We start from the raw sequence: 15791 nt of genomic DNA, 5'->3' as shown, positions 1-15791 counted from the left end.
TGCCTGGTTTATCTGTGTTAATTAATGTCTACAGAAAATAGAATCTTCTGAGATAATGAATGGGAGATGAATTTTTCAATGGATATAAGGATAAGTCACTTAGAGTCAATTCAACATTATGTCAATTTAGTAACATAATAGAGTTGGTATTCCCTAAAGTCTATTGCCTGACTAGATATACGTAAGTCATAGCACATGATGAAATATGAGAGTTTTAGCCAATGGGATAAAGGTACTGAGGAGATTTCTCCTGATCAGAACATGTCTGAGAACATAGACATTCTATCAAGCACTGGCAAGATTTACTCCACAAAAGGAAAAGCATTAAGCTCGTTCTTTTTTTATGTTATCAAGAACATTTGTCTAGACAAATTTATGCCTCGTGTCTCACAGTCTACGACCACTTTCTAGTCTCATTTTCAGAAACAATGAAGCTTAGGTTCTCTTACTTTTCTGGATACTGTGGATACTTCCTTTTTCTGCAAGTGACGATGTCCTCAGGTAAGAAGTTTCTTTATTTTCATTTACCTTTTCTTTTTTAACATCTTTTCAAACTTCTTTTGACCAGTTCATAACTTAAGTTATGTTCACCTCATTCCCATTTGCACACCTTCCTTCACCTGATGAAACCTTTCTTCTTTAAAACAAGTCCCACTCCATTTCCCACCCTCTTCTTGTGCATGGCCCTTTGAGTGTAATTACAATTGCCTGCATGAGATTGGGCAGAAGGTTATTTACTAGGACATAGACAACATATATCTGCTACACCACTGAAAAAAGCAATAGAATCTCCTCCAGGATCCATTTAAGTGCCAATAGACTCTCAGGCATGGGTAGGGACTCTTGAATGCCCCCCCTGTGATGAAATATTGATGGATTTGATAATGTGCAGCATTTGTGTCAATGACCACTGCCCTACTGGCATGAGTGTCTGTCATAACCAATAGGATTTTGTTTCCTGCATATCTCCTCATGCCCTGGCTCTTTATTCTTTATATGTCCTCAGCTTCAGTGTTCCCAGAAACTTGAAGTTGGTGGTATAGACATCACATTTAGGACAGATCACTCTACCTCTGCTTATTCTCAGCGTCCAGGCCAGTTATGGGTTTCTGGATTAGCAGTCACCCCTGCAATATGGAGCTTCTTTGATGAAGGCAGAGCTCAACACTATCTCAGATGAAGGAAGGAACTTGAAGACTCATTTACCTTTTTTAATTAGTTTTGGCTGTGAATGGAATCTAAGATATACTTCCAGGGACTCATCCTGCACTGAAAGAGGAGAAAGTTACCATTCCATTGTCATAATGAGTAAAACACTAAAACATCACCCCCTGAAATTCAGAGTCATTGTAGCTCCATAAAAGTGAAGTGATCAGGAGACCAGAAGCCAAGATAAACCTTTCATTTTAAGCTTTTCTTCGAAGGAATCCACCAAAGTTCCCAGCAGTTGATTAATTCTAAGGCTCTGTGAAGTTCCAAACTAGTTGCAGCAAACAGTTCTTCCTCTATATGGCTGTATAGAGAAACAAATTGTTGTTGCTTTCTGCTCTAGCATCTTCCCAAATATATATTTAAAAATACAATGAAAATATTGGGTTTTCAAACACTAAGACATTGATGGACTACAGGGGTGTAGTCAGATCCAAACATTTGGATCAGCTAAGTGTGATGGGCAGTATTTAGTATTTTTTTAATACAAAGTTAAGAGACTGGGATGGTTTTGGCTTCAGACTTATTTTGTATTCTTTGTTTTTCCACAGAGAAACTAGTGATACCTACTCGCAAAGGACAGGTGTTAGCTAGAGTAGGAGACCAGGCTGAACTCAGCTGCCAGGTGATCCCACCACGCAGTGTGGAGTACATGGAGGTGCGTTGGTTCAGGAGTGGCCATTCCCAACCTCTTTACCTATACAGAGGTAGCCATGGAGCGAATGGAGAAGCTGCACCTGAATATGTGAATCGTATAGAGTTTGTGAAAGAGGCCATTGGAAAGGGAAAAGTGGCCCTCAGAATTCATAATATCAGCATTCCTGATGATGGGCTTTACCAATGTTCACTTAATGACAGTGTCTTCAGTTATGTGGACAGCATGAATCTCAGTGTGGCAGGTAAGTTGCCTGTGGAACATATTATACCAGTGTCCTTGTGCCCAATAAACTGAAATACAAGGAAATTGTCTTGGTTTTTAAGTGTTTTTTTTAACATTTTAAGTTTTTAGGCATTAAAGTTTTATTACTAATTTAAAATAAATACTGTTTATTTTTAAGATAAAACCAAAACATTGAGGTATCCATATAAAACCACTGTCATTTGCTAGTTCCAATAATAAATAGTTCTTTTAAAATTTTTCTTTTATTTGTTAGTATTATAATACCATTACATAACTTTCTTCTTCTTTTGTTCCCTCCAAACTCTCCCATAAACCTCTCATATCTCTCTTTTGAATTTATGGTCTCCTTTTATATTTAGTATTGTATTACACACACACACGTATACACATATATATTCCTAAATATATGAATATAACCTGTTAAGTTTTCATGATTTCTATATATATATATGAATATTACTCATATATTACACACACACATATATCACACACACACACATACACCTGTATATATGTTTGTTTTCAGGACTGACCATTTGGTATTGGGTAAGCAATTGGTGTGCTCTTCAACGGGAAGACTACTTCTCCAGCTCTCCACATTCCTTAGTTGTCTTTGTGAATGGTGTAGTACTTTTGAGCTTCCACCCCTCCCCCTCAGGGCACTTTGGTATGTTTATTGTTGTTGTCTTTGTTCAGATCATATTGAAGCAGTCATGCTGGTGAGACTTAATGGGTGCAGCTTCTTATATTACTAGGAGGTGTAGTTTCACATCAAGCTTCCTGATCCTCTGGCTCTTATATTCTTTCTGCCCCCTCTTCTGCAGTGTTCCTTGAACCTTAGGTTATGAGAACTGTTTTGGAGATGTATCTTTTGGGGCTGGGCTCCAAATTCTGCATTTGTATTGGCATGGTTTTCTGTAACGATCTCTGTCTGTTGTAAAGTGAAGTTTCTTTAATGAGGGGTGAAGATTACACTTATCTGTGGATAAGGACAAGTATTTAGAATGCAGTTAGGCATGTTGGTTTAAGAAGGTGGCAGTTGTCAGTTCTCTTTGAAAATCTGTAACTCCAACTATCACTAACCCTGGGTAGGTGTCTAGCTTTCCAAGACCAGGGATCATTTATCTCTTGTTGAGTGTGTCTTAAGTTCACTTAGACAGCATTAGGTCACCGCTAAGGTGACCACTGCATCCTCGGAGTTATTTTGTCATGCAGTCATTCATGTGGTTTGAAGGCATTGTAGCTGAGTAGGACAGTTGTTTGCTTCCCTCCTTCTGAAGCTTCTAGTACCATGAAAGCTAGTGTCAGGGGAAGGGTTTCAGGTTCGATACAGCTGAAGGTCTTCTGGTTCCTTTATATGAAGTGAATGATGTCTATAGCATTAGAAGCTTACCTTCCACTTCTGGGAAAAACCAAGGGAAATCATTTCCCCCCTTCCCCCATTTTTACAACCAGAGTACCTGTACACTGCTTTTTCCTTCTCTATTGCTCCACTACCCTCCCATTCCAGCAATAGTCTGATGCTATTTTCCTGTTTTCTGCAATTATTTCAGGATACATTTTCACATCTAAAAATTTGAAGCTAGGAGCCCCTGATGAAAGAGAAGAGGTGACATTTATCCTTCTGGGTTTTGTGTACCCCACTCAACATGATCTTTTCTATTCCATCCATTAAACCTAAAATGTTGATGATTTTACTTTCTTTACAACTAGCTGCTATCCCATAATTTTGTACCACATTTTTTAAACTATTCATTCATATGTTGAAGGACATTAAGATTGTTTCTATTTGTTATCTATTCTGAAGAGAGCAGCAATATTCACAACTGAGTAAGTATCTGTGGATTAGGATGTCAAGTCCTTTGGGCACGTGCTAAGGAGTGATAAACCTGGGACTTAAGGTAGATTTACTTTTACCTTTTGAGTATTCTCCACATTGATCTCCAAAAATGGTTGCTTCAGTTTCAATCCCACAAGCAGTGAATGAAGGTTTCCTTTTCCCCACACACCTTTCAGCATTGGCTGTTGTTTTGTTAATCTTTGCTGCATACCTGGAGTAAGACGAAATCTCAAAGGTTTTTGATTTGCTTTTCCTAAATTGCTAGGGATGATGAACATATTTTGAGATCTTACTTGCCATTTATTTTTCTTCTTTTTTCCTTTTTCATTTAAATTAAAAACAATCATATTTTATATATCAATTCCACTTCCCTCCCATTCTCCCATGCCTCCCCTGACCCCCATCCCATCCCTATTCTGCTCCATAGAAAGTGTGAGGCCTTCCATGGGGGATCATCAAATTCTGTCACATCATTTGGTGCAGGGTCTAGGCCCTCCCCATACACCTAGGCTGACAGAGTATCCATGTATGGGGAATAGGCTCCCAATGTCCATTAGTACACTAGGGTATAAATGTTGTTCCATTACCAGTGTCCCCATAAACTTCCCAGGCCTCTTAACTGACACCCACTTTCAGGGGGCATGGCTCTGTCCTATGCTTGCTTCCAAGCTGTCAGTCTGGGGTCCATGAGCTCCCCCTTGTTCAGGTCAACAGTTTCTGTTGGTTTCCCAAGTGTGGTCTTTACCCCTTTGCTCATCACTCCTCCCTCTTTACAACTGGATTCCAAGAGTTTGGCTCAGTGCTTAGCTGTGACTCTCTGCTTCTGCCTCCATCAGCTATTGGATCGAGGCTCTATGATGGCATTTAAGGTAGTCATCAGTCTCACTATAGGGGAAGGGCATTTAAAGTAGCCTCCCCACTATTGCTTAGATTCTTAGTTGGGGTCATCCTTGTGGATTCCTGGAAATTTCCCTAGTGCCAGGTTTCTCATAACGACTCCCTCTATTAAGGTATCTCTTTCCTTACTCTCCTCTATTCTTCCCGAGTCAATCTTCCTGATCCCTCATGTCTTCCTTCCACCTCCTCTTTCTCTCTTTCTCCTAACTCCCCCACCAGCATTCCCAATTTGCTCAGAAGATTTTGTCCCTTTCCCCTTCTCTAGGGAACCATGTATATGTCTCTTAGGGTCCTCTTTGTTTCCTAGCTTCTCTGGAGGTATGGATTATAAGCTGTTAATCCTTTGTTCTATGTCTAATATTCATATTTGAGTGAGTACATACTATGCTTGTCTTTTTGTGACTGGGTTACCTCAGTCAGGATGGTTTCTTCTATCTCCATCCCTTTGCCTGCGAATTTCAAGATTCCATTGTTTTTTCCCACTGAGTAATACTCCATTGTGTAAATATACCACATTTTCTTTCATTTTCTTTCTTCCTTCCTTCCTTCTTTCCTTCCTTCCTTCCTTCCTTCCTTCTTTCCTTCCTTTCTTTCTTTGGGGTTTTGTCAGTTTTCTTCTTCTTTTTCCTTTTTAAATTTAAATTAGAAACAATCTTGTTTTCCATTTCAATCCCAGTTCCCTCTCCTTCCCATCCTTGCTTGCCCCTCACCAACCTCTTATCCTATCCCCTTTCTGCTCCCCAGGAAGGGTGAGGCCTTCCATGTGAGATCTTCAATGTCTGTCTAAATGATATGACAGACTTTGAAGTACCACATTTTCTTCATCCATTCTTCAGTTGAGGGGCATCTAGGTTGTTTCCAGGTTCTGGCTATTGCAAATAATGCTGCTATGAACATAGTTGAACAGATGTCCTTGTATGAATGTGCATCCTTTGGGTATATGCTTAAGAGTGAAATTGCTGGATCTTGTGGTAGACTTATTTCCAATTTCCCGAGGAACTGCCATGCTGATTTTCAAAGTGGCTGTACAAGTTTGCACTCCCACCAGCAGTGGAGGAGTGTTCCCCTTTCTCTACATCATCTCCAACATAAACTGTCATTAGTATTTTTAATTTTAGCCATTCTGACAGGTGCAAAATGGTATGTCAAAGTTGTTTTGATTTGCATTTCCCTAATGGCTAAGGATCTTGAGCACTTTTTGAGAACTTTTTTTCATGTCCCAGGCTCATTGTTTTGAATGGGTTATTTAATTTTTTTCTTTCTTTGAGAATTTTTTTTCAATTTAGATATTAATCGCCTGTCATATGTATAACTAACAAAGATTGTCTCCCCTCCTGTCTCTTCATCTTGTTGATTTTTTTCTTTAGCTGTGCAGAAGCTTTTTTGTTTCATAAATTCTCACTCATTAGCTGTTAACCAATCTTTGGTCAAATTGAGTACTATTAAGGAAGAATTTTCTAAACATATAGTATGTAGCACACTGCCTATATTTTCTTCTGGCTCTGTTACTTACTTATATGTTTGATTGATGTGGAGTTAGTTTTTGTGCAAGGTAATAGATACTGATCTGATTTCTTCCTTCCTTCCTTTCTGTTTTTGTTTGCTTTGTTTGAAACAGAGTTACTCTGTGTAGGCCTGGATGTCCTGGAACTCACTCTGTAGACCAGGCTGGCCTCAAACTCAGTGATTTTCCTGTTTTCCTTTCAAGAGCCAGAATTAAAATTGTGCACCATCACCACTCAACAGATGCTGGTCTAATTTCATACTTTTACATATGAGCATCCAGTTTTCTCAGATCCATTTGTTGAAGATGCTTTTTTTTAGAAAATATTAAAATATTCAAGTGATGAGTAAAAATCATCCCCTCAAAATATTGAGCAGCTCCCTCAAAATACACTATGAAGTGGATAGAAATTAAATACTTACTGGTTAGTCTAACTTTAAATCAAATGTGGTGTTGATTCACACATTTTCTGAGGTTATAGAACAAACTATCACACATCTGCTGTTTGAACTAGTCAAGTAAGCCTCAACATAATATCTTGATTCTTTTTTTTCTCGTTTCCTCTAGCAGTTGGATTGGAGACACAGATTCATGTTCAGGCTCCTGGTGCTGATGGAGTCATTGTGGAGTGTAACTCAACAGGGTGGTTCCCTCAGCCACAAATGGAGTGGAGAGACAGCAGGGGCAAAGCACTTTCACCATCATCAAAATCATATTCACAGGATGAAGCTTTTTCCACTTAAAGACAACTCTTCTCACAAAACGGTCACAGGGTGTTATCACGTGCTGTATTTTCAACCCTTTAACAGGTGAAGAGAAGCAAACAAGTATCATCCTAGCAAGTGAGTTTTTGTTGAGTTTGGTAGTTGATCTGAAAACATAAATACAAAAATAGGAAGTTGATTAATATTTAAATGGCTTATTATATTATGGAGTTCCCCTTGGGTTTCAGCAAGACAAATATTGTCAGGTATTATGATGAGAGTTTTGAAGGCAAGTGAACAATGAAAATCTGTAATAAACACATATATTGCAGCTTTTTGGCATTTAATATTATTTCATTAGACATAATATTCTTCTGTAAGTTTAATAATATACTTATTTTGGTAAATGTATGAATATTGTTGATTTTATAATCAATACTGTTTTAGCTAGGTTATAAATATGTATCTAGGTATATATGTATTTATATATATATATATATATCATGTTTTAAAATTCTATTTCATTCATTGGTGTGCGTGTGTTTGTGTGTTTGTGTGCCTGTGTGCATGTGAAAACACACCATTGTGCATATGTAAAGGTCAGAGTACAACTTCTTGATTGAGTCCTCTTCTACCAAAGTGGGTTCCAAGTATTAAATTTGAGTCTTCAAGTTTATATGACAAGCAGTTTTACCTAGCTAGTCCTCAATTTTTATTGTTCTTTGTATGTTTATTTTTGATTTTGAAACAAGGTCTTAGCGTGTAGACATGGCTGGCCTGGAATTTGTTAAGTTGAGCAAGCTCACCTCCAATGTATTTATATCCTCATGGCTCTTCTGGAATGATGGGATTAAATTTATTGTTTTTATTAATCCTAAATGAATTTATGCAAGAAGCTTTTATTAGTCTCATGTAATATTCAGAAATGTTCTTCCATTTGAATACAGAACTGAATGATAGTTGACAAAAGCCGTTCAAGCCAGTAGTAAGTAGCAATTATATCTAAAGCCCAGACTACTTAATCTTGCATTGCTGGGTCTTAGGATATGTAATAGATGAATGTCAAAGACAAATCAGGAAAAGCTTGTGTCTTGTATTTAGCAAAATTATCTTTAGCTAACAAGACTCTTTTACTGATAATTGTAGAAGGATATTAGCATTGGGTATATGCAAGTTAGATCTCACTTCATGGAATCATTTTCTGTTCTCAGAGCAATGGTCCCCTTTCTATCGTACCCCTTTTACTCTTAGAAGATTATAATATAAATGGAAAAACAAATCTTTCTATGACTATATGTGAGTCTCTTGAAAAGATTTGTGTGACTGCAGAAAGCACACATGAATAATCACTGAAGGCTGTTTTGATTGCTGAGAATTTAAATACAGTCTAGGCTACAGAGTGAAATCCTGCTGAGGGAGGGAGGGAGAGAGGGAGGGAGGGAGTAGAGGGAGAGAGGGAGGGAGGGAGTAGAGGGAGAGAGGGAGGGAGGGAGTAGAGGGAGAGAGAGAGAGAGAGAGAGAGAGAGAGAGAGAGTTGGAGACATTCTATTAATACTGCTGAGATTTCCCTATTCCTGAAAATGTTTTTTTTTTTTATAGAATAGAATGATTATAAGGTCGCAGAAATGAGAGCGAATGGAGACTTTTTTCTCTTGATGTAGGGAAATTGTAAAATGGTCATACCTTAGTCATTAGATTGCAGGATCGTAAGGAGAGGAAGTGTGTTTATGATCAACTGTTTTCAAAACCAGTGAAGCTATTTGCGGTATTCATAATGTTTTTAAGACATCCTGTCCTTTCTTTTAGATGACCTCTTTAATCAAGAGCACATTTGGATGAACCTTTTGACTTCCATTGCATTTATAATGATCATTGTATTTGTGATATACATCTGCTTTCACATAAGACAAGGTAATGATATGATGAAGATAGTATAATTAAGGTATTTTTAAGAAATTTGATTCTGAGTCATGTGAGTGCTTAGGCGAAGTTGTATGGCATTGATCTTCCAATGTCATGGTTGACACAAATAGACTCATGACTGTTTTTTGTCTTAGAAAATTTGAACTTTACACTGATAAATTTGAGATTCCAAAGACATGGCTGTTTTTAGCAATGGTGTCTGTTTACGTGACTTATAACCTTTTCATTCCCATAGTCACTTCTATACCTCTAAAGGAGCATACAGTGAAGTAATTAAATAAATGAAAAATTAAATCCTGAAAATTGAAAGAATAATTTCCCTTTAAAGATGTAGTTCAGCTCAAAATGGAACAGACTCGATTTGTGCTGCCTCAAGTCCAGGCCTGCTAGTACGGCAATTCTATCTCATTTTGTATTTCCACTAGTTACAAACCAAACTTTCAGATGTATTTCTACTAGATCAAGACTGAATGAGACAGCAGCAGCTCCTGCCTTTCTATGGAGCTGTCTGTAGTCTAGTATCCTACAATCATGTGTTCCTTTTTCTCCATCCTATCCGTTTCTGTTCTAGGATCTCCATCTGCTTGTCAACTTCGGTATCACTGTGTATTTAACTCAGAGCCCTTTCAAATATTGAGCTTCCTATCCTGTACTGTTGTACTCTTTGCTGTATATCTACCACTCCGGATCAGAGGTAAATGGGATTAGTGGGTGTGGGATATTTCTTAGTTGTTTAATTTTCCTACAAATAATTTCCTTTAGATTTATGTTAGAATTCATCATTACCAGGAGACAGCTCAGAGGACCATTTTCCAGTTTTAATATTGTGAATGTCAAGGGCTAGGGCTGCTCTGAGTCCACAGCATTTTCAGCTGTGCTGGACATCAGAGTCTCCTGTTCCTTTTGTTACAAGGAGAAAACAAAACATGTCCAGAATTTATGCTCAAATCCAGTGACTCACTTTTATGCATTTTCTGGGATCATTTAACTGTCAGTATGAATTTGTGAATTAATAAGACCAAGTTAAGTTTCAGTGTGTGTTTATATATATTAAGGAGATTCATAAAACTTTGAAATCCTTTTATGGATACATTTCTGCTAAAATATGGCCATTACTTGAAAGTAAATTAATGGTTGATGTTATTGTGCTAATTGTTTTTGATGCTTTGACAATTATCCATTATTTAGAGGCCTATAGACAAATGCATGCAGAGTATCACCAATCAAAGCACAGAAACATTTTATTTTTAACTTGACTTCCCAACAGTAATTGAGAATTTTATAGTTATAGGGGTTCCAACAGGGCTTTCTTTATTCCGGTATTTCCCATCATATTTCTGGGCAGGCCTCGAAAAAATTATATGTATAGTCAGGTATTTCAAGCATCTCCATTGAAAATTACAACATTCTGAATTTGGGATGAGAAAAAATCAAAGAAACATCACCCTTTACAATAGCCACAAATACCATAAAATTTCTTGGGGTAACTCTAACCAAACAGGTGAAAGACCTGTATAACAAGAACTTTGAGTCTTTAAAGAAAAAAATCAAAGAAGATACCAGAAAATGGAAAGATCTCCCATGCTCTTGGATAGGTAGGATCAACATAGTAAAAATGGCAATCTTACCAAAAGCAATCTACAGATTTAATGCAATCCCTATCAAAATACCAGCACAATTTTTCACAGACCTCGAAAAGACAATCCTCAACTTTATATGGAAAAACAAAAGACCCAGGATAGCCAAAACAATCCTGTACAATAAAGGAAATTCAGGAGGCATCACCATCCCTGACTTCAAGCTTTATTATAGAGCTATATTTTGGAAAACAGCTTGGCATTGGAACATAAACAGACAGGTAGACCAACAGAATTGAATAGAAGACCCTGATATCAACCTACACACCTTCAAACACCTGATCTTTGACAAAGAAGCTAAAACTATATAATGGACAAAAGAAAGCATCTTCAACAAATGGTGCTGGCATAATTGGATATTGGAATGCAGAAGACTGCAGATAGATCCATGTCTATCACCACGCACAAAACTTAAGTCCAAATGGATCAAAGACCTCAATATCAATCCAGCCACACTGAACCTCTTCGAAGAGAAAGTAGGAAGTACCCTTGAACGAATTGGTACAGGAGACTGTTTCCTGAACATAACACCAGTAGCACAAACACTGAGATTGACAATTAATAAATGGGACCTCCTGAAACTGAGAAGCTTCTGCAAGGCAAAGGACACAGTCAACAAGACAAAACAACAGCCGGAAAAGATATTCACAAATCCCACATCTGACAGATGGCTGATCTCCAAAATTTACAAAGAACTCTAGAAACAAGTCTACAGAACACCAAAGGATCCAATTAAAAAGTGGGGTACAGAACTAAATAGAGAATTCTCAATAGAGGAGTCTAAAATGGCTGACAGACACTTGAGAAAGTACTCAACATACTTAGCCATCAGAGAAATGCAAATCAAAACAGTTCTGAACACCATCTCACTCCTATCAGAATGGCTAAAATCAAAAACACCAATGACAGCTTATGCTGGAGAGGATGTGGAGAAAGGGGAACACTCCTCCACTGCTAGTGGGAGTGCTGACTTGTGCAGCCACTTTGGAGATCTGTATGGAGATTCCTCAGGAAAATGGAAATCAGTCTACCACAAGACCCAGCAATTCCACTCTTAGGCATATACCCAAAAGATGTACACTCATACAATAAGGACATCTGCTCAACTATATTCATAGCAGCATTATTTGTAATAGCCAGAATCTGAAAGCAACCTAGATGCCCCTCAACTGGAGAGTGGATAGACATGGAGTACTGCTCAGAAGAAAAACAATGGAATCTTGAAATTTGCAGGCAAATGGATGGCACTAGATGAAACCATCCTGAGTGAGGTAACCCAGTCACAAAAGACAATCTTGGTATGTACTCACTCATATATGGATTTTAGACCTGGAGCAGAGCATTGCCAGCCTACAATCCCACTGCCAGAGAGTCTGTGAAGCAGGGAGGACCCTAAGAGAGACATGCATGGTAACCCAGAGAAGGGTTATGGGATGATATCTCCTGATTGGATTGGGAGGCCAGAAGGAGATGGGAGAAAGAGAGGGTGAAAAGAGGAGGGGAGAGGAGGACTTGTGAGGGGAGGAAGGTTGAGAGGTTGAGCCAGGGTATAAATAGAGTAGAGAAGGTTGAGAGATACCATAATAGAGGGAGCCATTGTAAATTGGAGGAGAGATCTGGCACTAGTAAGATCTTCACAGATCTACAAGAATGAGACCAACTGGCATTAAGGCTACCTTAAATGCCCTCCCATGATGAGATTGATGACTACCTTATATGCCATCTTAGAACCTTCATCCGGTGGCTGACAGAAACAGAGGGAAACACCCACAGCTAAAAACTGATTTGAACTCCTGGAACCCAGTTGCAAAGAGGAGTGATGAGCAAAGGAATCAAGATCAGGCTGCTGAAACCCACAGAGGAAGCTGACCTAAACAAGGGGGAATGCATAGACTGATGACTGAGAGGCCATCATGGGACTGATCCAGAAACCCACCCCCAATGCACACATACAAATAGACTCTGGGAGCCCATTCCACATGAAGGGATGCTCTCTCAGCCTGGACACATGGGGGAGGACCTAGGCCCTGCCTGGGATGATATGACAGACTCTGAATTGGGATTTATAAAACCAGGTGATAAAATATAGTATTGTTAGTTATTGTCCAATGAAAATAAAGGTATTGGCATTCAAAATGTAAACACAGATCCAAGTTGAGAAAAAAACATCAAAACCCAATCTGGATATCTACATTCAGCCTATTCTTCTCCTCACTCCTAAGGATCGTGTAGGAGAAAATATGAGGAGCCACAAAACAAGGACAAAGACCATCTTAGCTTTTAAATTATCCCTGATTACAAAGTTTTTTTTTAATTTAGTGACCATACAGGGATATTAGAAATTTGTTTGGAAATAACTGTAAATTGAGCCTGATTATATGTTGAATATATATAGAACCCTGTAAGAAACTACTAAGATGCATTCATTTACATATCATTAACAATGAACAAGGGAGTACTTGCCATTGAATTGTGTGTTTCATATGTGTTAATCTTTGATCATATATATGTATTACAAATAACCCCCTTTCTCTCATTTCAGTAGTTGTCTTTTCACTCTGATTTGCTTCTTTTGTTGTGCAAATTGGCTTCCAGTAGTTTCTCCTAGTTTTGCTTCTTTTGGGTCTGTCTTTAGTTCAAGAAATCATTGCCAAGGTCAATGCCAACCAAGCTCCTTAAGTTTTGTTTTATATGACATATGGTTTCAAGCCTTAGCTTTACGTGTTTAATCTATTGATTTGATATTTTTGGTATATGATGTAATACAGAGGTCTGTCATCATTCCTTTACATGTGGACATCTAGTTTTCCCAGGATCATTTATTAAAGAGACTATTCTGTCTTTATTGTATATATTTGGTGCCATTGTCCACTTCAGTGGACCTCAAAAACATAAGTGTATATCTAGGTTCTCTCTTCTGCTGCATTGATGAACATATCTGTTTCTTTCTTTCTTTTTTTTTTTTTTTGGTTTTTATGAGACAGGGTTTCTCTGTATTGTTTTCTGAGGCTGTCGGTCCAGCCCAGCCTCGAACTCACAGAGATCCGCCTGCCTCTGCCCGCCCCCCCGAGTGCTGGGATTAAAGGCGTGCGCCACCACCACCCGGCAGAACATATCTGTTTCTATGTTAGCATTGAAGACACTGTTTTCATTACTTTATAATAGACTTTGGGAGTTGAAGATTTAGCCTAGTAAGCATAAGACTCTGCATTCAGTCTTTATTACTGAAAAAATTATGTAGTTTGAAGTATAATGTCTCCAACTTTGATTTTCATGTACATGATACCTTGACCTACTTAGGAATATCTTGTGGTACCATACTTACTTTGGAATTGTTTTATTTATTTATGAAATTTAAGTCATTTTTTTCTTCAGTGTTCCATACATGACTACTATAATTACATCATTTCCATTCTGTCTTCCAAATTTATGATCCATTTTTCTTTATTATTTACTGTTTTATATATACATACATAAATTTATATGTACATAAATATTACCTGTTGAGTTCATTTTTTTTTTGGTTTTACGAGACAGAGTTTCTCTGTATTGTTTTGGAGGCAGTTCAGTCTGGCCTCGAACTCACAGAGATCTGTCTGACTCTGCCTCCCGAGTGCTGGGATTAAAGGCGTGCGCCACCACTGCCAGGCTGACCTGTTGAGTTCATTTAGCATTTCTCATATGTATATGGTTTATGTATTTATAGCTAACTATTTGGGACTTGATAACTTATCAGGGGGTTCATTCCTAGAGAAGACCAATTTTTTTTCTTGCTCAGTAGCCATCAATTGTTTGTAGTTCTTCATCCAGGGGTAGGACCTTGTAAGATTTCTGTGAATGATACTAACATGTCACCTGTTGCCTTCATTGAGGAGATATTGCTTAAGAGATCATACTGATGTGGTTTTGTGGGTCTGTCAACCTCCTATATATAACACAAATAAATAAATGACCCCGTGACTGATATTAGGGTTCAAATTTCAAGCTGGATATCAGAAAAGCAAAGCAGTTGACCAATAGCTTCTTACCTTTATGTCAGGCTCCATGTGCCTATCCTGTCTCCATGAGTTCTCACCAAACCTCAGACTGTAACCTCTCCTCAGTGTGGCTAGAGAATGAATGCTCCTATCAGTGTGGCAGGAGAATAAATGCCCTCTGAGACCCTGCTTCTGTCTTATATACTTCCCTAATGTTGGGATTAAAGGTGTGAGCTAAAATTCTCTTTTAGACTGATTAACTCTTTTGTAGATCAGCTTGGCCTTGGACTATCTCTTAAACCTGAGTCCTAGACTAAAGGTGTATACCACTACCTCCCAGCTTCTGGCTGCTGGGATTAAAAGTGTATATTATCACTGCCTGATCTCTACAGCTTGAGATCTCTACAGCTTGCTTTTCTGAATCCCCAGTAAAGCTTTAATAAATCATAAGTAATATATCACTACACCTAAATGCTGATATTACATATGTGTATCACAGTTCTCAGACCTAAATGGAGATATTCTATAACATATGAAGGAATACTAGATGTTAAAGAATTGATCATGTAATACACAATATCACTAGTTTCCTAATTTTTTCACTTTCTTTAGTCTCTATTTCAGATCCTCAGTTTTCCTTATATAACTCCTGGATAGCCGAATTGCTCTTTGTGATATGTTTCCTGGTGGCATGTTTCGTCTTACCAATCATTGGATTATTATTGAAAGAACTTGGAGATTTCCATCAATGGACAGAAAAACTCAGACAGCTTAACTGGATGAGAAAAAGCTCATGAGGTCTCAATCCTCCACAAAGAACTCTAGACAACTGAGGAAAGCTGGAATCAGGAGAGGTGTTTTCCACAGGAAAGAGCTACCAATTGATTGTCTAGTGGCAAATCAATAGCCCCTAAAATATAAGTTACTTTATATGGACTGAATAGGTTATATTTAAGATTAGATATTTTGGGTATACAAGTTCATATGTATATATATATGCATGCAATAAAAACTATTAAAAAAGAATTCATGAATTTGAAGGAGAGCAGGGAGTGGTGTATGGGGAGATTTAAAAAAAGATTTTAAAATATAATAATTAAATTATAATCTCAAAAATTTAAAAAGCCTGATTGAAAGAGAAAAATACATGAGAAAATTCATGACTGATATATCCTACAGATACTAATTTAATTAAACAT

General features: G+C 37.8%; 1 protein-coding gene across 1 annotated transcript; it reads left to right on the top strand.

The window, feature by feature from the left end:
* Positions 1–428: 428 nt before the first annotated feature.
* Positions 429–15496, top strand: LOC121144073 (selection and upkeep of intraepithelial T-cells protein 7-like). Its single transcript, XM_040757423.1, is given in 7 exon segments — positions 429–501; positions 1761–2108; positions 6919–7077; positions 7080–7193; positions 8862–8966; positions 9550–9672; positions 15205–15496. Coding segments are annotated over 7 exon segments (1107 nt in total). The 3' UTR covers positions 15390–15496.
* Positions 15497–15791: the final 295 nt, after the last annotated feature.

The sequence above is a fragment of the Mesocricetus auratus genome, unplaced genomic scaffold, assembly GCF_017639785.1.
Source record: "Mesocricetus auratus isolate SY011 unplaced genomic scaffold, BCM_Maur_2.0 Super-Scaffold_100014, whole genome shotgun sequence".
NCBI classification, from domain to species: Eukaryota; Metazoa; Chordata; class Mammalia; order Rodentia; family Cricetidae; genus Mesocricetus; species Mesocricetus auratus.
Note: the sequence above shows the minus strand (reverse complement) of the source record. Positions and strands in the feature narration are given on the sequence as shown.